The 26,284-nt window shown below is 44.4% G+C and overlaps 1 protein-coding gene across 3 annotated transcripts in view; it reads left to right on the plus strand.

The window, feature by feature from the left end:
• The window catches only part of LOC128702320 (AT-rich interactive domain-containing protein 3B-like), a 221,708-nt gene extending 195,424 nt beyond the window's left edge, over positions 1 to 26,284 (plus strand). For 2 of the 3 annotated variants that reach the window (XM_053796512.2, XM_053796514.2), the window contains 4 exons: positions 5,664 to 5,920; positions 19,715 to 19,923; positions 21,600 to 21,927; positions 22,330 to 26,284. In XM_053796512.2, the coding sequence (XP_053652487.1) occupies positions 5,664 to 5,920; positions 19,715 to 19,923; positions 21,600 to 21,927; positions 22,330 to 22,436 (901 nt within the window). In that variant the 3' untranslated portion in view covers positions 22,437 to 26,284. The remainder of the gene's footprint in view (positions 1 to 5,663; positions 5,921 to 19,714; positions 19,924 to 21,599; positions 21,928 to 22,329) is intronic. The other variant, XM_053796513.2, reaches the window with a different exon arrangement.

Genomic DNA, 26,284 nt, shown 5'->3' on the forward strand with positions numbered 1-26,284 from the left:
GACTTTGCACTTGGTGGGATTGAACTCCAGGAGCCAATTGCTGGACCAGGTCTGCAGCCTGTCCAGATCCCTTTGTAGTTCTGCCTGATCTTCGATCGAGTGAATTCTTCTCATCAACTTCACGTCATCTGCAAACAGGGACACCTCAGAGTCTATTCCTTCCGTCATGTCGTTCACAAATACCAGAAACAGCACTGGTCCTAGGACTGACCCCTGCGGGACCCCGCTGGTCACAGGTGCCCACTCTGACACCTCGCCACGTACCATGACTCGTTGCTGTCTTCCTGACAAGTATTCCCTGATCCATTGTAGTGCCTTCCCTGTTATCCCTGCTTGGTCCTCCAGTTTTTGCACCAATCTCTTATGTGGAACCGTGTCAAACCCCTTCTTGCAGTCCAAGAAAATGCAATCCACCCACCCCTCTCTCTCTTGTCTTACTGCTGTCACCATGTCTTAGAACTCCAGTAGGTTTGTGACACAGGATTTCCCGTCCCTGAAACCATGTTGGCTGCTGTTGATGAGATCGTTCCTTTCTAGGTGTTCCACCACTCTTCTCCTGATAATCTTCTCCATGATTTTGCATACTATACATGTCAGTGACACTGGTCTGTAGTTTAATGCTTCATGTCTGTCTCCTTTTTTAAAGATTGGGACTACATTTGCTGTCTTCCATGCCTCAGGCAATCTCCCTGTTTCGATAGATGTATTGAATATTGTTGTTAGGGGTACACATAGCGCCTCTGCTCCCTCTCTCAATACCCATGGGGAGATGTTATCTGGCCCCATTGCCTTTGAGGTATCTAGCTCACTCAGAAGCCTCTTCACTTCTTCCTCGGTTGTGTGCACTGTGTCCAGCACTTGGTGGTGTGCCCCACCTCTCCGTCTTTCTGGAGTCCCTTCTGTCTCCTCTGTGAACACTTCTTTGAATCTCTTGAGTTCTTCACATACTTTACGGTCATTTCTTGTTGTCTCTCCTCCTTCCTTCCTTCCTTAGCCTGTGTGTGTGTGTGTGTGTGTGTGTGTGTGTATATATACTCACCTATATGTGGTTGCAGGGATCGATTCACAGCTCCTGGCCCTGCCTCTTCGCTGGTCGCTACTAGGACCACTCTCTCCCGACTTCAAGAGCCATGTTGTACCTTTTCTTAAAGCCATGTATCGATCCCGCCTCTACCACTTCACTCTCCATATTACACTTCTTGACAACTCTAAGGCTGAAAAAATACTTCCTAACATCCCTACGACTCATCCGAGTTTTCAGCTTCTAGCTGTGGCCTCTTGTTCCTATTTTCCATCTCTGAAACATACTGTCCCTCTGCACCTTGTCAATTCCTCTCAGTATTTTGTACGTCATTATCATGTCCTCTACTATCGAGAGAGAGAGAGAGAGAGAGAGAGAGAGAGAGAGAGAGAGAGAGAGAGAGAGAGAGAGAGAGAGAGAGAGAGAGATTGCAGGGGTCGAGTCGCAGTTCCTGACCCCCGTTTCTTAAACTACCTCCAACGTCATTACAACTGTCTGGCGTTTTTGGTCCTTGATCATACCTGAAAAAAAGGTGCATAGAATTTGCATCCACATTCTCATCCAACTCTAACTATTCTACCTCCCTGATGCTTGAGTACTTTGTCAAATTTTATTTAAGGAATAAATACAAAACATTTTTTTGCAGTCTTCCATTACGTAGACTTAATCTAGGATGACCCAATAAACCCAAACAATGTGATTGATCTCTGCATTTAACACCTGCTCTTCACAATTCAAACATTATTCCTGCCTTCGTTGACAAACATTATTCCTGCCTTCGCTGACAAACATTATTCCTGCCTTCGCTGACAAACATTATTCTTACCTTCGTTGACAAACATTAGTCTTGCCTTCGTTGATAAACATTATTCCTGCCTTCGTTGACAAACATTAGTCTTGCCTTCGTTGATAAACATTATTCCTGCCTTCGTTGACAAACATTAGTCTTGCCTTCGTTGATAAACATTATTCCTGCCTTCGTTGACAAAATTACTCTTGCCTTCGTTGACAAACATTAGTCTTGCCTTCGTTGACAAACATTAGTCTTGCCTTCGTTGACAAACATTAGTCTTGCCTTCGTTGACAAACATTAGTCTTGCCTTCGTTGACAAACATTAGTCTTGCCTTCGTTGACAAACATTAGTCTTGCCTTCGTTGACGAACATTATTTTTACCTTCGTTGACAAACATTAGTCTTGCCTTCGTTGATAAACATTATTCCTGCCTTCGTTGACAAAATTACTCTTGCCTTCGTTGACAAACATTAGTCTTGCCTTCGTTGACAAACATTAGTCTTGCCTTCGTTGACAAACATTAGTCTTGCCTTCGTTGACAAACATTAGTCTTGCCTTCGTTGACGAACATTATTTTTACCTTCGTTGACAAACATTAGTCTTGCCTTCGTTGATAAACATTATTCCTGCCTTCGTTGACAAACATTATTCCTGCCTTCGTTGACAAACATTATTCCTGCCTTCGTTGACAAACATTAGTCTTGCCTTCGTTGACAAACATTAGTCTTGCCTTCGTTGATAAACATTATTCCTGCCTTCGTTGACAAACATTATTCCTGCCTTCGTTGACAAACATTATTCCTGCCTTCGTTGACAAACATTAGTCTTGCCTTCGTTGACAAACATTAGTCTTGCCTTCGTTGACAAACATTATTCCTGCCTTCGTTGACAAACATTATTCCTGCCTTCGTTGACAAACAGCGCCAGCAAAGGCGCTTCCTGTGATCGTATTTGCTTGGACCTCCTTTCTGCAACACTGCAAGCTCATCGACTCCAGGTTGAGGGACTGATTACCTCATTCTCCTCCTCTCCTTACGCCTTCCTCTTTGTATTGGACTGATGAAGCCACTGTGTGGCGAAACGTTTCCTGAATAAAGATTCCCATATGCTGCATGAGTGTCTCAATCTTCAACTTGTCGGTTTTTCAAACCATTCATCACCACTGCAAGCTCATGATGATGTGCTGATTGCAACACGAAAGGCCTACAGCTATCATTCAACTCCTCCTGTGGTTGCTCTGCATATCTTCTGTATATTTATATCTTCCCGTATGTCCTTGTCAGGATGATTAGCAAAGACACAGAATTCTATACTTTCATGGACGGTCATCTATACATGTACTCAGAAGAATACTGATATTTGCAGCGCCCCACTCATCACCCTCGCCCATCCGGAGTTATCCTTCAAGCTTCCGCTGTCATCGGCCTTTCTTTTACTCCCTGGTCCACTATAGCACTAGCTTTTGCTTCTGCTTACGTTTCTAGTTTGTGGTTCAGTCTCTGGTGAGACTAGTCCACAATCCATATCAAATAAATTATTGAGGTCCAGGAAGTTAGTCTACCATCCTTGATACCGTGTGGCTTTCCACTGTCAGTTTCTTCATCCAGGTCAAGTTTTAACTCAAGAGTTAGGAGCGGTGGTATTCCTACCTCCAGTTCCAGTTGCTGCTGTGATGTGCACAGCATTACTCCTGTTGCTGAGCACCGCCAGCACGTCAACAGCAGGAGGGGGAGGGATGGGGGAGCCGTTCTCACCTCACAGCTACTGGTGTTCAGCTCCCCACCTGGCAGCTTAACCTCATGAGGGAGGGGGAAAAGAGTGACTTGCCACCCCTACGGCGCTCTGCAACAAGAATGATTATCCTTTAGCAAGAGTCGGGGGCCGCCTTTAACACGCGTTCTAGCTTCAGAGGATTACAATGTGTTGAGACGATTATCGACGCTCACTTTGTTGTCACCCACAACATCGTCACTGTCATCCATACATAACCTGTCATTGTCACCCAATACCCCCAGACCAGGCCTCCTCGTTGCTGTCCTGATTGATCAGGCTGTTAGTGCCCGCTGCTCGCAATTCAGCGTACGAACTACAGCCCGGCTGATCAGGAACTGATGAGAAATTTGAAGAGCTCCCTCTTGAAGACAGCCAAGAGTTTGTTGGTAATTCGTCTTCTGCATGAAGGGTGTTTGAAGAGTCGTGCCCCCATAACACTGAATACTCGCTCTGAATACTTCAGTGTGCCAAACCTTGTTTTCATACGTGATAATTTCGGTTTGCAGATTTGGAAGCTTTGTGCTCCGTGTACGCACGCGTTTAGAATGCGGTGTTGGAAACTCAAGGCCTGTGCGCTCATAACGGCATGTGATTGGAAGTGTTGCATGTATGAGCATGTTCATACCAATATGTGATCAAAAGGACTGCGCGCGTTCATACCAGCGTGTGGTCGGAAGCGCTGCAGTTTTTATGCGGTTGTATGAGAGCCATGTTCGGTGAGCAGGCCGTACTCTGGCGCTCGTAAATGGTGGGCGCGCCTGGCGTAAGTCAGGCCCCAACCACGCCTTCCCACGCCCACCCCAGCCCACGCCAGCTACCGTTTTACTGACCCGGCCCGCCCGTTCCCCCAGCGCCAGCGGCAACACAAGATAAACCAAGGTCTCAAGATCATCATACTGATGGTGAAGGTGTAGTGGAGATGGGGTTTGGGGAGAGGTGGGTTTAGGGACACGTGGGTTTAGGGTTCATCTATGGTTACCAGACTTATCAGAGGAAGAGGAATAGGAAGAAGTGGAGGAATATGAAAAAGTGGGGAAGTAGCAGGCGTTAAAGGTGGTGGTGGTGGTGGTAGAGATGTTTCCCAGGCCTAATCAGTGGTTGCACCAAGGAAGAGTCAACTCTCTTTATTCATAACGGCGTGTTGGCACGAATGCCCCGATGTCACACCATGCTCAAGGGAACCCCGACCCTCCTCACTCAACCAGTTATTTTAAACACGGGGCTTAAAAAAAAAAAAAACTTTTAAACGCGAGCACTTACTTTTAACAGCGAAGACAGCTGGGCCAGTCAGAAAACAGGAAGGTTGACCTGATGACAGCGAGGAAGAGCCTGGTCTACCAGATGGTAGAAAAAAAATCCTACACAAGAAGTGGAAAAGTGACGAATATCAAAAATTAACAGATTTCCAAATGCAGAGCATAAGAATATATACTAATATAAAACATTTGTGAATAACATAAATAACCTAGCTATAACAGATTCGTAGTATTTCACAAAAATATGCAATGTCTTCGGTGTATGTATATATATGTATATATATGTATATATTTTATATATATATATTTTATATATATATATTTTATATATATATATTTTATATATATATATTTTATATATATATATTTTATATATATATATTTATATATATATTATATAATATATTTATATATATATATTTATATATATATATATATATATATATATATATATATTATGGTAGGTAGGTATTATACGGAAAAGATGAGATTATCGTGAGTGTTTTAGCAGTCTAAGGGGAATTTCGTGTTTCATGTTTTGTAGGTTCCCAGAGAGGCAGAAGATATAGTTAATTGCTGCTCTTCACTGTATACATGGAGATCCAGCTACAAGCTTTCTTATGGTGTACAATGTATTACTTGGTGAGCTTATGGACAGTTTATGACCATATAACGTTTTCTTCGTTTATATGACATGATGAATACTAAGTATGTGAAGGTACCACACAAACTAACAACTCACTATAAACTGTTATGTACCTCACAGACTAATCACAATTTTCTTTTGCACCGCTCTCCCCCGTCCTGCACCACCTCCAGGTACACCAAATACCTGTACCCTTACGAGTGTGAGAAAACGAAGTTCTCCAACCCGGCGGAGCTGCAGTGTGCCATCGACAACAACAGGAGGGAAGGGCGCCGCTCCGCCTACGGTAGCTACTGTGACTCTCTACAGCCCCCACTTCTTAATCTCCAGTCACTGCACAACCTCCACAGCCCGCTCTCGCTCGCAGTACGACCTCACTTCAACGGCAACGGCACTACCTATCCCCTACCCCAGCCTGACTGTTTAATGGGTGAGTTTCCTTCTGTTTTGTTTATTTTCCATCCTTGAGCAGATGTAGCTGAGCACTCGGTGCTTTCCAGTGCCCACAAACCACTGCTTCCTCCTTGTTATCTACTTATTTGAAGAGTCAGAAATACATTCCAATGAGAGTTTTAAACTCAGAGTCCGAATCAAAACCAAAAAATGTTTTATTTAGAAATTTGAACCACTCTTAATTCGACATCTTTCATGTGGTGTTATGCAGCGTTGTATCTGGGATCAGCGGTGTGAATATTACACAGATAATAAGGAGCATAAAAATTAGAAGATTGTGTGTCCGTATGAAAGATATAATTTATTGGGCAAAGAAACTATTGAGATGGTTTTGTCATTAAGAACGAACCCAGTTTGTGGCTTTCATAAACTTTTTCAGGTAAAAGAATTTTCTGGTTAAAGAATCACGACCCTCTGTAGTGTAGCTGATAATGTGATGGTTTTTCACACACACACACACACACACACACACACACACACACACACACACACACACACACACACACACACACACACACACACACACACACACACACACACGTATGTCTTTCGTTCGAAAACAGTTTTCCTTCTTTACAAAGCTTACAGTAGAATGCCTTACACAAGTCAACAATTTTACGAGGCACTCGTCCACTGTAAAAACAAGCACTTCATTTGGTTGCAAATTAACCTGGTTATAGAGCACACACTTTGAATATGTTCCCTGAAGTTAAGAGGAAAGCATTTCTTGACACCGTAATTCTCAGACGTTACAGTTACTCGGCAGTCACAGCCAATCGGACGATGTTTACTAGTGTTATCTTACATTTTACATGGAGGGATGTTTTGCAGTTTTGAAATCGCGAGACCAAAGGGTCATTTAACGCTCGAAGCAATAAAACATTCTATATATAACAGAGAGAGAGAGAGAGAGAGAGAGAGAGAGAGAGAGAGAGAGAGAGAGAGAGAGAAAATCTTTTCTCCCCTAACTGAAATTAAAAAAATATTCACGCAAACACTACATAAAACAAACATAATTAAATGCTCAATCATTAAAAAAAACCGCACCGACTGGTAATGTTAAACGAGTGTCTTAAAACTTCCTGGAGACTCCTACAGGTGCCCCGGGGATTATACAATGCCTGACAAATATGAGAAGACTAAAGCCATGGACGGAAAACTGAAATGTGTGCCGCACTCAACAGATCTCAGAAAGTCACACTGACGTGTGCAGGAGCAAGGGTAAGGTTAGGTTGGGTAAGGTTTGTCAGGAAACAGTAAAATGTTTAGGAATAATATGTAATTGAGGGGCTACAGATTTATAATCTGGTGATGTTTTACACTTTGGAGGAGGGGTATGATTTAGATGTAGAAGGTTGTGTAGACATAGAAACACGAGAGTATATGGAGGATGAAAAGTGTCTCCTGACGCGGTACTTAGTCATATGACCCACACCTGGAGCTTATGGTCATCTGACCGAGGCGCGCCCCCCTATCCTTAGTCTACAGAGTATTATCGCAAGCAGCAGCAGTTCTCGTGAGAAGGGGAGGCTAAGTATCCACAGTCTGTCATATCCTATATAATTGTTGCCTATTTTCACCACCACTACTACTGCACACAACCACCATCACACTCCGAGTCGAGAGAGGTTGGTAGCCAGCTGAAAAGCGTGATGGTTGTGCAGATTTTGACTTGCACGGCCACATTCAGCAATATCACAATTACTCGTTGCTCCGTGATTACGTATGTAAATGATGAACCGACAGCGGCCATGATGGAGGAGTAGTGGGGAAGGAGGGATGCCCACGCAACAGTCGACATTCCTGTACCAACCTACGGGAGTGACAGCCGTATGCGAGGGGCGCTACAGCAGTGCCTTGTCCCGAAGCTGTGCCACCTTCCTCGCGGACCTCTTGTCAGAGCCACCCACGTTCAGTATCAATGTGAACGGCAGCCCCTGTTGTGAACGGCAGCCCCTGTTGTGAACGGTGGTCTCTGTTACAGTATCAATATGAATGATGGTCCTTCTTGCTTTATATATCAATGTGAACGGCGGCCCTTGTTGCTGCTAAGTTGAATGGCAGCCTCTGCTGTTATATTTGAACGGCAGCCCCTGTTGTTGTATGTGTGAACAACGGCCTCTGTGGACGACGGGTAGTGGTCGGTGGGCGGCGGGATGCCGTGATAGTCAACAACTATGCATGAAGAATCAACCACAATGTGCAAATGAAGTTTTTGCTTAATGGCATCAACCAGGCAATGATTGTAGTGAGGGAGGAGTGTGGCGAGTCTAGTAGGGAGGTGGGAATGAGGGATCACAGTGAGGAAGGAGTAAGAGGCGAGGCGTAGTAAGGTAGAAGAGGTGTACTGAGGGAGGCACTGTTATGAATGGGATGCAAGAGAATTGACCGTAATAAAATGACTCGAAATTAGATCATGGATTACGAAGTTTGCTATAAGTGGCAGGGTCAGCCTTATTTCGGCCGTCAATACCCGGACGGGTCGATCATTGCATCGCCCATCAATGCCCGGACGGAACGATCACTGAATCGCCCGTCAGTACCCCGACGGAACGATCACTGCATCGCCCGTCAATGCCCGGACGGGACGAGCGTTGCTTCGCCACCTTTTATGAGTTTATTGCAGTTTCCCCGGCGAATTTAACTGGCGGGATAATAAAGCCATTTCCGAGAACACTCGTTGTTTAATTCCTCGTCGCCTCCCTCAAGTCCATTATATCCCGGGCGCTTCCATTGTCACACTGACTTGATTTTAATGGTGTGTTTTAGTGCTAGTCAATAAAGTAAGGGCTCAGCGAGGGCGGAAGAGGAAATGGAGGAAGAGGAGGCAGAGGACATTGCAAAAGGAGGAATAGAAAGACAAGAGGGAGGATATACATAAAAATGAGGGATTATGTGCAGAAGTGGTTAAAGTGTTTGGGAATGAAGAGGAAAGGATAGCAAGGGAAAGATGATCATTATTAAACCCATTGTGATCATACAGCTCCTGGAGGATCAGCAGTAGCAGAAGCAGTAAGAGCAGCAGCAGCAGCAGGAAAGAAGCTATGGGGAAGCAAGTAGAGGAAATGGGATAGTGTGTTCACTGCCTGACTGTATAATGATGATTGTGAATGAGTGTAAGGCAGTCTTAGAGATTGTATTCTGTTTACGTGCCGCCGCCGCCGCCGCCCACACACCCTTACTAGTACCCAACACAGCTGCTTCCCACTTTTGCACATACACATGCGCTCCACACGTACATATTCACCCCTTTCTACACATGCTGCTCACATATCCACAAAGTTGCCCACTTTTCACTCGTGCTACCCACGTGTACTCAGGGAAATGATTCACATATAGTACTTGTTATAATCAAGTATAACCTCAGACTGACAATATCTCCCTTCATTCTTCAGACCCTCACTCCATTACTCATTCCACTCTCCCTTACTTTCTCATTCTCAGCCTCCATTTACTTTCATCTCCCTTTCTCTTTCCGTCCTTTGCCCCGAGTGTCTCTTCCTCTCAGTCTCTTGTATTTTCCTTTCATTCTTCCTTCATTCCATTCATCTCTTTTCTTTGCTCTCTCCCTCCCGACCACAATAAGGAATTGATTAGCAAACTCTAATAAGATCTGACTCACGAGATCGTAATGACACGATTGCAAACAAATAAGATCTGATACTCGTCACCTCTCCTCCTTACTAACCTACATACTTATTGGTATATATTTAGAATCTAGATATATACCTCTCTCTCCCCTCACTCTCTCCCTCCATATATCCCTCACTACCCTAGTACACTTACGATTACACCACTTCCCTCCCTTATTTTTCCTGTATCCCATTCCTTTCCTCACCATCCTATTTCCCTGAACAGTGACACCATTCCTTACATAGTGTTGTGCGATGGGTGAAGGATTACAAGACTCAGGGTAAGTTGGGTGTCTGCTTGCCTTAGCGGAGAGTTGATGATCAGGGGAAAAGGGAAGAAGATGAGGTAGTAAGAATGGGTGGGAGGTAAGTTTAGGCACAGGTACTCGTGTACAATTATCATACATAGTGTAAATTGATGTAAATGGTTTAAAAAATCGAGAAGTTAAAGAATGTAATGCAAGTGCCTTATTCACAGTGCAAACTACCTAGAATAAGCAAAAAAAAAAATAAAGTCAGACAGTGACTTATTTCCATTTGGATTTGGATCCTTGGTGGCAAGAATTGGTGGGATACCTTTGATGAGTTCAGTTTTTTCTACTCCCAGAGCCCGGCTATGGACCAGGATCATCTGGTGCTAGTCTGGTCAAGCAGGCTGTTGCCGCTGGCGGCCCGCCGCCCCACGAGAATGACCCACCTTGACAGTGGAATACAACCAACCACAATAATGCTGTGACGGACATTACGTGAATAATGAGACGGGCAATTACATGGACCCCTTTTTTGTATGTGGGGCTGGTAAGTCGACGGTGTTTGAAGTCACAACACGCGATACTTCCCAGCACTCCCTATCCCCATCCCCCAGCGCTCGTTACCTCTCTCCCCAAGCAATACCTATTCCCTGCCTCACCCCCAGCACTTTCCGGCTCCTCCTCCCCACCTTCATCTCCCAAACACTCGCCACTCCTCCTTTCCTCGCTATCCACCCCTTTCCAAAGTCGCAAGCCTCTCTCTCCCTCCCACCTACATCCCCCAGCAATCCCAGAGAGGAGGAATGCAGACATGCTGGAAACATGCTCAAAACTGATACCATTAACAACAAAAACTGAAATGGGAAAGACGCTTCCTCTATTAGCGAAGACAAAGAGTCACAGATCATCTCATAAGCAACACAGGTTGAAAAATAATATGTAAAGTAAAAGGCCACAAGTGCAACTAATGTGACATTTTATTGTGGCAACGTTTCGCTCTCCAGGAGCTTTGTCAAGCCGTTACAAACAATAGATCGACACAGATGGTATATATAGTTGCACTTGTGTCCCTTTACTTTACACAGTCTGTAATTCTACCAACATACATACAATCTGAAAAATAATAGCTAAATTTTCAAGAATATACAAAACCATTCAAAAGCAGAGATGTTTAAAAAGTATCAGAGAAGTTTGGACTAACGCAGTTTGTATTCTCCTGTCAAAGATGTTGCTCAAGGAAGTTTTCACATATGACAAACACGAACCGAAATATTTAAGGAACTTTTGAGCGAAGAATTAGAAACATGTGCAGCATCTGGGTGTCTTTAATTTGTATACGTATCGCCACCCAGTGGCTTTATCCATACAAGGACATAATGTGAAGACTGTAGAAGTATATACAAAGTATATACTCCAAGACTGAGGGACTGATTACTTTGTCTTTTGCATATATACTTCTAGTCTTTACAATATGTCTTTGTATTGTACTGATAAAACCACTAGATGGCGAAACGTCTACAAATTAAAGACACCCAGATGTTGCACATGCGTCTAATTCTTCGTTCATATACAACTTTTAAGCAAGTAACCGAGACCACTAAAGATTGACACTTCTCGGGAATTTCAAATGGGAATTATGAAGAGACCCATAATTTTCTATAAGGAGGAGCCTGCGTTCCTGAAAAACCATTACGGATCAACAGAGCATTTAACCAGGAGATTTGATCTAAGGCTAGGAGTCGTGGACGATAACTCCCGAAACCCTAATCATGTAGCATTCCCAATAAGCAAGTCTCCCTAGCACTCCCAAACATTCCAGCAGGCGAAACTCACCAGCACTGCGTCATTCCTCCAATACTACCCGGCATGCCCCAGCAGGCTTGCATACCTTAACATTCCGTAAATCTTACAACATTCACCAACAACAGCAGCTAATAAACTCCCATCAACATATACCAATACGCACGAATATTCAACACCCAACACCAATTCAGTGGCGTATATTGTATGCTAGGTGAGCGACGCACACTCATCAAATATGGCAAATTCATCATAAATATTAAGCTGAATCAATAATATAATCATGGGTCATAATGGGAAACTAATTTTTCTGTCCCTTGTTATGAAATATTGTGGCAGTTGTTCCAAGATAACACTGCACACCCCACAGCTAGCTGTATCATGTACAATAACCCACCACACGCCACTGAACACCATTAACCTATACCCACAACACCCTAGCAACACCAACTAGCACCCACAACACCGGTGCTACCAAACACTCGCCACTAAAGTCTGGTTTCTGTGCTCCCTACTATCACATGACAAGAGCCTAAACACTATCACGTTTTCTATCGAGGTCCGGATCACTATATTTGGAAATATAATGAATTTTAAGTGACTTTTATGCCCAAAACTCTATTGCCAATTGATTTTCGGGAGCGGAAGATGTAATTCATTTTTAATGGCCAGGGAAGATGTGTTGTACATGTGCCTGGGATGATGGTAACGCTGATGTTGCTGGTGATGAAGATGGTTGTGGGGATGGTTGTAGTGGTGACAAAGGTAGTGGCTGTGATGCTGGTTGTAGTGGTGACTGGCAGGGATTATAGTTGTGGGGATGGCTGTAGTGGTGACAGTGGTGGTGGCTGTGATGTTGGTAGTAGTGGTGGCAACTGGTAGGGTTTGTAGTTACGGGAATGGTTGCAGTTGATTAGGGTAATGGATGTGATATTGGTTTCAAGATGGGTGGAGGCTGATGTAAGCAGTGGTTGTAATGTTGTGGGGATGGTAATAGTGATCAGTAGGGACAGTGATTGTGAGGGTGTTTATAGTGGTGACTGATGGGGTAGTGGTACATGATTTTGGTCACAGGGATGGTTGCTGTGGTAATTAATGGGGTAGTGCCTGTGAAGATGATTGTAGTGATTAATGAGGTAGTAATAGTGATAAATGCTCTGGGGATAGTTATAGTGGTGACTGACTGAAGTACTGGTTATGACTAATTTCGGGGATTCTTGTAGTGGCGATTGAGATAGTGGCTGTGATAATGGTTGCAGTGGTGGAAAGGTGGTTGTGGTGATAGTTATATGTGGGGCTAGTGATTCGAATGTTGGTTGTAGAGAGGGCTATAGTGTCGACTAATGAAAACAGTGATTATGTTGGGGATAGTGGTGGTGAGGATGGAGAGTGATATGCACAACGAGCAGAATACTCCCAATGAAAATTATCGATGCCATCATCATTTTTCCATTAGCCTTGCAGGCCTATTGCGTGCTGTTGCTGCCAGTGGACTGGACCACGAGCAGCAATGACCTTGTTAAAAGGAATGTCATGCTGCATATTTTGCTTGTAAGTAAAACCGGTTTTGAAGAATTTTCTTTCAGGAATTAATCACAAGTATACTACAGGTATGTGTTACTTGTAAATTAGCTCTACCTGTAGCCACTTCCGGGACTCAGTGCACCCGCGGCTCGGTCCCAAACCAGTCCTCCGTGTTGCTGGCCTTAACGATAAGGTTGCTGGTGCTGACCGTGTAGCAGCTGTGATGATTTGGCTGTCCCTGTGATGAAGTGATTGCACTCATACCTGGACAGTAAAAGTACATCATCTTGACACTACCTGTCCCCTTGCACTATCACTAGTGATCGTTATCATTTATACCCATCCTTAATGTCACTATCACCCTCTAGCACAGTCGTGTGAGCCCTGATGATCATGACGCTTGTGCTAATTGGTGACAGTGAAATTGGATGTTATACTCGTTTTAAACTCGAATCAGATCTTCGTTTGCCTGGTATACCAAGAATATTATCTTCATATTCATGAAAAGTGTTAAATTTATTAAGGTAGAAACAGAGGAAAAGGAGAGGAAAGGGAAGGAAAGGGAAGGAACGTTCTAATAGGCTCTTCAAGGTACTTCCTCATGTTCTCTGAAGGGAGGTATACTTGTAGTCATTCTAGATGTCATGGTTCAGGTCGTCATCAGAGATGATAGAGGCAGCGGTGTAGCAGCGAAGCAACAGAGCTGTAAAATGCACTTGAATTTATGAGGAGCCATCAAAATATAGGCAATAAATAGTGGGAGTTGAGCCACCGTGATATCTGGGCGGGATCTGCCTCGACCCACCGCTAACGATTTATTTTAGCGGCCGTCTGCCGTCTTTATGACTCCGTGGCCGGCTGGAACGATTCCCCCTCCGTGCTTTATGTGCTTTATATGTGTTTTATATACTTGGCGCCCGGCTATGTAGTAGGCTTTTACGGAGTTTAGTATCCGGACGCCCCCGCCCGACCGGCTCCGGACCGGATTCTTGACGGTGGGGTCAGTCCAGGCTCGTGACCGCAAGGAAAAATACGCTAGATGTTCTCAACTTATCAAATGTGACCCTTATCCTCAGCCCTCACTTACTTCCCTCTCTAAGTATCATTCTCTTTGTCTTTTTATATCTTGCCCTCTTCCTCTTTTTCTCCTTCCACATTCCTGTATCTCCTTCCTGCACCGTCTCCCCTTCTTTCTCCTCTCCTGTTTATGTGTACCAGTTTTTTTTATGTCAGCTTTTATCGGGGATAAATTTTCAGAAACTAAAGCAGTTTAACACACTGCAGCTCTCATCAACGTCCGCGTCCAGACTTAAGGAAGAGTATATAAAATGAGGGACATGAAGACAAGTCGGTGAGTATGCGCGCGCGCGCACACACACACACACACACACACACACACACACACACACACACACACACACACACACACACACACACACACACGCACACGCACACCCTGACGACACTGGAGGACAGGAGAGATAGGGGGGACATGATAACGACATATAAAATACTGAGAGGAATGACAAGGTGGACAAAGACAGAATGTTCCAGAGATGGGACACAGCAACAAGGGGACACAGCTGGAAGTTGAAGAGACAGACGAATCACTGGGATATCAGGAAGTATTTCTTCAGTCACAGATTAGTCAGGAAGTGGAATAGTTTGGGAAGCGATCTAGTGGAGGCAGGATCCATTCGTAGCTTTAAGCAGAGGTATGATAAAGCTCATGGTTCAGGGCGAGTGACCCAGTAGCGACAAGTGAAGAGGCGGGGCCAGGAGCTATGACTCGACCCCTGCAACCACAACCAACTGAGTACAACTAGACGAGTACGCGCACACGCACACAAAGTGAAGATTGATGGACTAATTACATCGACTCCAGGCTGAGGGACTGATTACCTCAATCTTCTGATATTCACTATTCTTCTTTGCACTGGACTGATGAAGCTAATGTGTGGCGAAACTTTTCCACAATAAAGATACCTAAGTGTTGCATATTGCACATGTGCCTAATTTATCAACCTGTCGGTTCTTTGAACACTTTATCTACATTACGTTGAGTTGTCTGACGTGTAACACATCATGCTGACCACTTTTCCCCGTAAATACCCGGCTCTTCTTATTCTCCGATGCCCTTACTACTTACACCTTATTGTCACCCTGAATGCCTCCCTTCCCCATTCCCAGCCAACTACAGCGCCATTATATTGTTAACATGACTCAGGAAATCGTAATGGCACGATTGGGGTTTGAACCCCACCCGTGGTATGGTATATACTGTTAAACCTTTAAGCTGCCGTAACTATTGAACTTATAGTGGAATGCTTAATGATATCCTTAACATCCTACGTCTTTAAGGGGCACGTCAGTTCAAATGTTTTCTAATACGTCATTTCCCCCTATAACCTACCTTGTCCGTAATTACTATCGCATTTGGGTTGTCTGCTTTCGTAAGGTGAAGTCCACGATCTTTCCTTAATTCACGGTATAACTTATACCATAAATTTAAGAGGAAACGATACAATTTCCTCCACCAAGTGCCGGATCAACAAATCTGTGATGTATATGTGGACCAGCGGGCTGCTATCAGCAAAAGTCTGGTTGACCAAACAAGCACCCAACAAGCCTAGCCCAGAGCCGGGCTTAGGGAGTAAGGAACAGTTGAAACTCATCAAAAGCGTATTAAAGGTACCCTATCAAAGTCTTCCAAATCAGGAATATGTCATTTATCATATAAACAAAGCATTTTGTGGTGGAAAACATAGGTATACCTTCGTTCCTGTTATGAAACTATCATACAGAATAGGGTAGCAACACAAAGTTGATGTGCCCAATTTTGTTTATAAAAAATTAAGTTGGCGGTTTCTTAACCAAAGACGAACTCATTAGTTCAGTTAGACCATTTATGGCTACCTCTGCCTTCCAATATGACGACCACCCTGTGCGACGTATGACTATGACCATAGCGCTTCCAAGCAATGCTGCGACTGACCACATTACGACCACCCCTCGACGACTACATTACAAGAGCACATGATGCTGTGCAGAGAACATCCTTGGTTTCACGGCAATGTAGATATTGTCTAGCGATAATTACGACGATACGGAGATAATGGAGAGATAGTGTAAAACAGAGATAATGAGGGAGATATTGGGGTAGTCACGCTTCCTTGCGATAGTTAGCAACAACGATAGTGTAGATAAGAGATGATGGATCAGCCGCCAGCAGTTTTACAGACCTATAGGCACTCATCCCGCCGATGTTCCTCCACGCAATTCCAGACATTACACGCCATGCAATTAAAAGCGAAAATCCCAAGTCGCCTGATTATCCAATACGACCTTCGAGCCCCCGCAGCCTCTCCTGCTTAATCTGAATTGTTACTCGTTTTTACGTGAGTTGTGCTGGATGTTGACGAATTGTGGCCATGTATCGGAGCCAAGTGCCGCGACCACGCCCCCTTGAAGGTCCTGGTCTGACCCAGGGTTTCTGACTAGAACACTCTCTTGGGAGGCTCCCACCAGCTCAACTCTTGTACTGATGTTTCTTGATGGCTCAGGCTTATATAAATGTTAATAGCTCCGGGGATCATTGCCCTGGTGCCCGGTCTCACACCAGGACTCTTGAACTGGAAAATAAACATTACAAGAATAAAAACTATTAAGAAAAAGACAGGAATGTAAAGATACGAGTATACTGAATGAAAGAAAAATTTACGATTTACCAGTCATCTTACATGCTCATGTGAAGTAAAAGGGCACAAGTGCAACTAATGTGATATTTTATTGTGGCAACGTTTCGCTCTCCAGGAGCTTTGTCAAGCCATTACAAACAATATAATGTCACAGTTGCACTTGTGTCCTTTTACTTTACATATTGTCGATAATTCTACCAACATATATACAATTTGCATGTTCATGCTATAAAGACCAGCAATCTGCCAGTGTATAAAATGTTCAATAGACTTTTGTTTATAAAGTACCGATAAAGTTCTGCTTAGAGCGAAAAGTCGTGTATAAAAGTTTGTTGTACACAAAGTGTCTTTCTGTGTAGTGATGAGTGAAGACACTCAATACCTGGGAGAGGCGGGCCTCACTCCCGGCCTCAAAGGAAGCCACACAATAAGGTTTGATTCCGTCCATAAACGATATGATAATTAGTCTTTTGTGCCTCTCTCCCTACATGAATGGTCAGCTCCTCGAATCTATTTATATTACCTCCGCTAATTGTTACCTGCCGCCGCATCTGACGAAGACCCATGCTAAATTCCGCCCTTATAATTCTCGTGTATGAGAGGCTATCTAGTCGTGCTTTCCGGCGTCTGGTGGTGGTGGTGTTGTCGATATTGGAGAATGGTGGGTGGTTGTGTTGCAACAGCCAAGGATGGAGTTGATAGCATCAACACTTCGGACAGAAATATACGGTCTTTATAGTACGTTCACTCACTATGAATGGCACTGCCCAATACTCACTTTACAGAAGAATGTTCGCTCGCAGGATGAACGGCACTTCTCAATATTGATTTGATAGCGGTATTTTCACCCACTTGAGTGGCACTGCCCAGCACACTCATCCCTCGAGGTAAAATGTAAGGCATTTCCTCCAGTGGTTGGTCAACCTATGGTCGTTTCACCTCTGGAGCTCCAGAGATGAAGGCCTCTCGCGCCACACTGCCTTAATAGGGAAAAGTGGTGCGTGGATCCCTTTAGGTTCTACTGTTGTGGGCGTTTCAATCTCACGCTCTCCCGAGGGTGTGGGAAGACGGCCAGGAAGGACTAGTGGAATGTGTGGTAAAGTTGCATGTGTAACACCTACGACGTTATATTAAGGAAGCTTTTCGGCTACTGTTTTGTCAATCCTATCTTTATGGCGGTATGATCACTCACAGGATGAGCAGCACTGTTCAAACACATCCCTGGTGGGACATGTGTGGAAAGTGATGGTGTTGAGAAACAATGCAGGGAGGAAGGTGTATAGAGGAAGATGATAGAGGAGCGTAGGACAGAGAAATTTGGGAAAGGGATAGCGAAGAATGTGTACTGAAGGACGCAGAGACTACTGTCCGGGTGGCGCGGTTGACTCTGTATATTTATAAGCATCACCTGTCAGGATTTTAATGTCCCTCTACCAACCTCATCTAAACCCTACACCTGCACTATCCACTACTCGCACACTTGTACCTAACATCTTATGCTTCACAACATACTCTACCCCACTCTGCACACGTAACCCACTCAAACTCCATTTGTTTGATTTGCATGTAGGAAAATTGTATATGAGAAGTCCCTTGTGTGTGTGCAGCGTTTACTGTATTTTGTGTTGATGGTACGGTAAGGAGAGAGAGAGAGAGAGAGAGAGAGAGAGAGAGAGAGAGAGAGAGAGAGAGAGAGAGAGAGAGAGAGAGAGAGAGAGAGAGGTAACCTAAGCTCGTTCATCTGCATATATTATAGAGTAGGGTGTTGTGAAGTTTTGATAGTACTTTATAATTCTGGATTTAAATGTTTAGAGCATTAGTGAGAGTGAGTGGTGATATTAGGCGGCGTGTTATACCATGTAGCACTCACCCTGCCAGTACCAGGTTATTATTATGTGTCTCGCAAGATAGTAAACGCTCGTGGGTGGAGGGTGGGCTGGTGGGTGGAGGATGGGCTGGATAAAGGTGGGTAATGTGCTGGTATCCACGAGCACGTTACGAGGGTGGGTAGTGGGTTGGAGATAGGTTGAGGGTGGGCAGTGTGTTTAAGGTAGGTTGAGGACGGTGGGTTGAGAAGGATGGGTGTTGTGTTGAGGATTATGGGCGAGAATTAGAGTCAAGTTATGACTCCTCTTACCTGCCTCACCTTTCTCTAAACCTCAACCAATCTTAGACACCCCACCCACTTCTACCTACACTTCACACACCCCGTCCATCCCTCCTATCCCTCGCATCCAGCAGCCACAGCAGCAGGTGCTCCTTGGCCCTCCCTGTCTGTCGACTCCTGCTTGTGTTTGCTACAGCTGTTTGAGGCAGTTTTAAGAAATGTAGAGACCCTGCTGGGGTGTGTTTACACTTTCTGTGGTATATGAAGACAAGCAAGGAAACGGTCCCTAGTCTTGGTTTACGTGGCATACAGTAAGTCAGTGCCAGCTTGTGTGTTACCGGCGTCCGCTCTTCATTTCTCTCTGCTAGTATCTTCATGTTAATGTACACCTGAGCAGCACTTCCTCATGTGTGTTTACACCATACATATCCCTCATTAATTCAGCACAAATTTTTTAACTACGACGCTGCGATTATTATTCAGCGCTGCCTGACCCACACGGGTTTGCTGCTTCCTTTTGAATATAATGAAAATAATAATTATTATTATATTCACAGGAAGCGCTAGATCCGTAGGGGTAATCCAGCAACCTACAGAATGGGAAGCAGTCTGATTTTACCCAAGAAGATAAAGAGAAGCTGCCATCTCTTGGACTAACAACCCTTCACCAGCATCAAGACTCTCCCTCCCACCTTGAAGAGTGAGGCGGCGATGATTCCCTGCGTGTCCTTGTATGGCTAACTCTGTGTCGTCCCTCAGGTCGTGGTGGGTCTCCGCCAGGGTCGCAGGAGGCGCTGCTAGAGGCCACGAGACTCACCATGTGGAAGCTCTACAACCAGGGTCTTGGAGGAGGTGGGGGCTTCCCCCACGAGGACGAGGGTCCCAAGCTGCCGCCTCCCTACCATCCACTCGCCGGGGTCCCCTTCCCTCCACAGAAAGAGGCATTAAACCTCGACCTTAAGGAAGACGTAAGTTCTTACATTCCTTGGTTAATGGTAAGCTGTTAAGAATGGGAGGGAATCAGGTTCGATCTGAGGAATGGGCAAGTTAGCTTCAATTCTTAGTATCAAGAGCCTTTTACTGGCATCAAGATGTACCCCATGAAGGGGGAAAAACGTAAACATTTGATTGCATTAGTCTAAGACACGTAAAAGGCCATTCAACAAATTTAAACACGAGAGTATAATGACGTAGATACATGTGCAACATTTGGGTATCTTTATTCTGTAGACATTTCGCCATCCAGTGGCTTTATCAATACATGGACATAATTCGAAAACTGTAGAAATATATACAGAATATATATACAATATATACAGAAATATATTAAAAGATGGGGTGGTAGGGGAAGTGGAATATTCAAACGGCTTCAGGAAGAAATCCAAATATTCTTCCTTGAAGCCTTTTTATCCAGAAGACAATATATATAAATTATCATTTTTTTTTATTATTTTTATTATCACACTGGCCGATTCCCACCAAGGCAGGGTGGCCCGAAAAAGAAAAACTTTCACCATCATTCACTCCATCACTGTCTTGCCAGAAGGGTGCTTTACACTACAGTTTTTAAACTGCAACATTAACACCCCTCCTTCTATTAATGTGCAACGAGAGTATAAGGACCACTGCAGCAGGCCTACCGGTCCATGCTAGGCAGGTTTTCTCAAATCAAGTCATATGTAGAAAAATAGTCACAGGAGAAAAAGTCACGCAAAAAGTTTAGGTTAGGTTACATTAAGTTAGTTTGGTTATATTACTGAGTTGGGTTAGTTTAGGTTAGTGAGAGTTAATTTAGTTCGAGTATATTAGGTTGGATTTTAGACTAACCTTTCCATGCGATTTTAACTATATTCATAAATTTAACCCTTCTCACTTATATATTCGTCCAACCTATTTTTAAAGCTACGTCGTACAGCGAATCATGGAAGCTTACAATTATTAAATTCAAGGAAAAATGTTAAACCCACAGGGTTTAACATTTGATTCAAAGGAATGGTAACTCCAATTCCTTGGAGGAAGAGCCCTCCACCAGCATCAATGCATCCTCTCCCCTCTTCCCATCCTGAATGATGGACGTTTGTAGGGAAATCACTCCGGGTAAAATATTTGAAATACTGTACAGTCATACAGGCCTAAGATGTTCCCTCATGATATTAAATAAAAAGTAGTCGAGGTTAATAAACAACGTCTATGTTGAGGTTTCCGTCGGGTCCCTAGAGAAGCCTCTTCCCAGTGTGGTGCGGAGTTACCTGGAGGTTATTCCGGGGATCAACGCCCCCGCGGCCCGGTCCATGACCAGGCCTCCCGATGGATCAGGGCCTGATCAACTAGGCTGTTACTGCTGTCCGCACGCAGTCCAACGTACGAGCCACAGCCCGGCTGATCCGGCACTGACTTAGCTTACCATTCCTAGGTAGGTATGAATAAGTAGCTCAACACTGACGGATTGATCACATCATCTTCACCTTGCCACTGCTCCAGCTGTATCCAGTTGCAGGTATCTCTGAATTTGACTGAAGAAGTCTACTGTGTAGGCGAAACGTTTCAGAATAAAGATACATAACTGTTGTACATGTGTCGTATCGCCTTAGCCTATGATAGTTTAATATTGTCTTATTCTGTTCGCGATAACCGAGAGAATCAGCTCTTTTTCTTACAGCGGCCTGGACGTCTCAAGGAAAATTCAGATCTTCGCAATGACCTGCACAGCGACCTGCGCAACGACCTGCGCAACGACCTACGTAACGATCTACGTAACGATCTACGTAATGATATACGCAATGACCTGCGCAACGATATGCGCAATGATTTACGTAACGACCTACGCAGTCGCCTTGAAGAGAGTGCGTTACCACCTGCAGCCAAGCGACCCGCCCAGCACCATGAGGACGCCCACGACCCACGCGTGCCCCCGCCCACCACGCCCACGCCCCCAGGACTGCCCGGTGCCAATATTAAGATCACATCCAGGGGTGAGTGAGGGAGAGCCGAAAGATTACATTATTACATTCACATTAAAAAAAACCGCTGAACTGTAAGATGAGAGGTTTCAGTACGTGATATATATAGTTGATAATAACCTAGCACAGTTTGCTGAGAGTAAAGCTGCAGCTCCTGGGCCTGCGTGCATACATAGTTGTATCTAGTTATTGGGGTCGATTCTCGGCTTCTTCTCTCTTAACATCTCTCTTAGATGCTTACGGAGTCTGCTTGTATTTTCTAATCTACAAAGTTCCACTTAACTACTCAAACTGAAATATTTTCTGACAATACTGTTAGAAAGTATTCTGTAGTCATTCACTGCATCTTGTTCTTACATAAGTATTTAATGATGATGCTTCTGATATTAATAATGCTGATGCTTTTTTTGACAGGTGATGGAGTAGGTGGGGATCAGAGCATGGTAGTCAGCATGGAAGTTAATGGCATTATGTACCAAGGAGTGCTGTTCGCCCAGGCACCCAGGGCACGTTTCAGTTAAGGTGGCACTCCCCCTGCCTTGCTGGCTGAGGTGAATTGCATTATGAAGTAGGAGCAGTCTATTCGCCCAGGCACCCGGGAGAGGTATTAGATATGGTGGCACTCTCCCTGCCTCTCTGGGTGCCCTTCTGCCTCCTCTTATCCTCCCCTCTGCTCGAAGCCAACCCTCGTCCTATACCAGACATTCTCTTATAAAGTTCACCTAAATCTAACGACTCCCTTCAGAGTATGTTTTGGTCCCTTCACACCCGGCTCCCCTCGCTCCTTACGTGTGGCCTCCTTTCCTTCACCTACACCTTGTATGACGAAGAAGACTGGTGGTCATGATGACCATATGGTCTCCTTCCCTCCACCTAGCACCTGCCTGAGGAAGACTGGTGGCCCTGGCAGCAGTGTGGCTTCCCTCCCTCTACACAGCACCCTGCCTGAGAAAGACTGGTGGCCCTGACAACAGCGGAGCCTTCCTCCAGGGTAGCTCAAAGTCCTTTGATTAAGAGCCCTTCGCCAGCATCAAGGTACCCCCACCCTCATTCCCTTTGAAGAGTTGGACGGAGTAAAGGTTACCAAATGCTTCTTTGGGATTACCCAAAGACTTGACGAAACACGAAGCATAGTTCCCCCCTTCCTCCCCTCCAAATATAACCAGTCAAAAATCTCAAAACTGAAGATTAATATAAATGGAAAACATTCTTGTCATTAAACACTTATCAGCCCACCCAGATCGTCCAGTCTCAGACTAAAAACTTAAAAATTACTAATACTACTCCAGAACAGAGACAAACTTAAGTGCTGCTCTCTCGACTAATTCCAGAAAGATCAGAAAACTAAGACGCTAAGCCAGCCACACAGTGCCTGGAGGAATGAGAGGCAATAAGTTTCCATCCAAAGAAAAGGACAGGTTCAATTCCTTCCCTCAAGAGCCCCTCACCAGCATCAAGAAGCCTTCCTTGAGGGGATGGTGTTATACTGTCCCGTACTGTTTTATCAGTGAGAAAAAAGAACCTTGATAAGTGTTGTCATATTATGATCGTGATCTGTGAGGAGGAGGAGCACGGCAAGACCGTGTGTCTACGAGCACATGTGAAGGTGCAATAGTCTATGGCCATATAGCGAACCATGGCAGCAACGACCATGTTGGATTCAGTGGACTGAGTGTCCCCTGGGGTCTAATTATTATTATTATCAAAAAGAAGCGCTAAGCCATAAGGGCTATACAGCACCCTGGGGTCTAGTATGAAGGAGGTGGCCAGGTGTAAAGAGTAGTGTAGTGGTCAAGTGTAGAGGGTGTAGCCGGCCAACATGGCTATTAAGTTACGGATGTAGGTAATCCTACAAGAGATAACCATTAAGGGTCCACAGCTTCCCAGCAGCTGGCTCAGCACTCTCTTGAGCTCTGTAGCTCCACCCTTTCCTAACTGTATTATTATTATTGTATAGGAAGCTCTCAACTTGTAGGGGTCCTACAGCTTATTTACATATTTATTTCGGGATAAACCACTAGTTCCAGGTGACTGAACCACGCAGCGAAATTCCGCACCGTACAGGAGGAACTGCAGGAAGGACTGGATGACTGGATGGAGGGGATTGGAACAAATGCATTGAATGAAGAAGATTAGAAGGAGTGAATGAAGGAGGATTGAATGAAGGGGTCTGGAGGAATGGGTATTTGGTTATTTCTGTTGCGAGGGTATGACCCTGACCCTTAAGAATCACGTGATCGCCTGCTTATGCTTACACGTAGCGGAATCTACTCACGGCGCTGCCTCTCGACTACTCACTGTCACAATACTTCTGGCCTCATGGACCTTATCACCCACTTTTAAAACAGTGTACGAACAGTTTGCACTATTTCCTTATCCAGTTCGTTCTCCCTCCTAGCTACCCTCACACTGAAGAAGCATTTCCTGCCACTCATGTATATATGTGACACATCCTCTCTCCATTCCTTCATGCTGAACACACTGGAGTCAAATATGCTATTTAGTTACATGAAGTTGAATACAATATTTAGTTACATGAAGTTGAATACAATATTTAGTTACATGAAGTTAAATACAAGGAGGGTATATGAGCACACCTCTAGGAAGACAAACTTCAGAAGCGAGCTTTATTAGGTCATGACTAAATAAAGCTCTACACAGTGAAATGATGTCCCAATATTACATTAATAGGGAAGCATTAAACCCGTAGGGCTTATACAGCGCCTGGAGAAATGAGAGGAAACACAATGTAAGGAAACTGAAAAAAAGGAGCAATGTGGAATACAAGATTATTTACATGAAAATAAGAGAAGCCTTCAGTTGATATTACTAGTGACATCAATGCGTCAATAAAGATCACTATCTTGCTTTAATATAAAGTATTGAAGTCCACCCAAAAACAGTTCCACATATTAACTAACGTTACTCTGAAGCTCCCCTTGTTGCTATGATAATTTCCACTCGAGTGCAACTATTTACAACTTCATGTCTAAGATGAAAGGAGACTCAAACCTTACGAAATACCGAGCCAACTTCCGTGTGTTATGTACAACATGGCCACAGTAACCACATCAGCTCATTAGTAGTGCAGGTTTTTGAGGCTGGGCCCAGGTGAGAGAAACCTGACCGCCAAGGTACAAAAGAAGTCTTGGATAATTCCACCTCGGTACCTTAAACAGTGCTTTGTGAGAAGTCCAGTGAAATTTCGCCCATCGCATGTCCACAACGATACCATAAAAAAAATTACGAACGTTAAGTCAGGTGTAGTATGGCAGAGAGGAATTGGTCTTGCAGATACTTAAGAGACAAAAAAAAACGAGGTTATTGCAGACACAACGGAGTCGAGAGGTGTTCATCTTGCAAGAACTTAAGCCGAGATACTGCAGACACTTTATGGTGAACATGAAAACAAATATGGAAGATGTGTCGCAATAAATGGTAAAAAGCACTTGAAACGAGAAATGTAGCAACTCTCTACACACTTGACAACCATACCGGTGAATCTTGTTTATGTTAACTCTTGTGTTGTATTAACACTTCAAACGCAATATACTACAACTGCAGGAATAATTCGTTTTAGAGCACAGAAATAATGTTTAGTGAGGGTGTGTGTGTGTGTGTGTGTGTGTTTACCTATTTGTGTTTGCAGGGGTCGATTCACAGCTCCTGGCCCTGCCTCTTCGCTGATCACTACTAGGTCCACTCTCTCCCTGCTCCATGAGGTGTGTGTACTCACCTAGTTGAGGCTGCAGGGGTCGAGTCCTTGCTCCTCTGTGTGTGTGTGTGTGTGTGTGTGTGTGTGTGTGTGTGTGTCTCTCTTGGGTGAGAGTGAGAGAATATCCAGTCTACATAAAAACGTAAGTGGCGATTCTTGTGGAAATAATGGTAGTGGAGAGAGGCAGCAGTCCCTAGCGTGGTGGTGGGAGTTTGGAAAGATGGTCCCTGTCGTGGTAGAGACGTTGGGGTGGGAGACAATGTATATATGTATTATAAATACCACAGTAAATAGACGTTGCAGCTGAGGTCGCCAAGCAGGTGTACATTACACAATTAGAAAGGTCAACAGTTAGCCGAAGTGTTTCGATTCCGAATAACTGGAGTGTAGAGGCACGTGAAATGACGACTTAGTTTTAGGGTAGTAAAAAGTGTTACGTGAGTGAATATACCAGCGAGGGTGGAGTGCTCAGTCGACGCCAGGTTCCGTGCTCCAAGACGATATTATATTCATGGGGAAGCGCTAAACCAACCAGGTTCATTCAGCGCCTGGAGAATTGGAAGGCAATAAGGTATGATCCGAGGAAGGGGAGGGTAGCTCCAGTTTCTTGAATCAACAGCCTTTCAACAGCATCAAGGCTTCTCTTGAAAGGAA

This window comes from Cherax quadricarinatus, chromosome 80, assembly GCF_038502225.1.
Source record: "Cherax quadricarinatus isolate ZL_2023a chromosome 80, ASM3850222v1, whole genome shotgun sequence".
Classification (NCBI taxonomy): Eukaryota; Metazoa; Arthropoda; class Malacostraca; order Decapoda; family Parastacidae; genus Cherax; species Cherax quadricarinatus.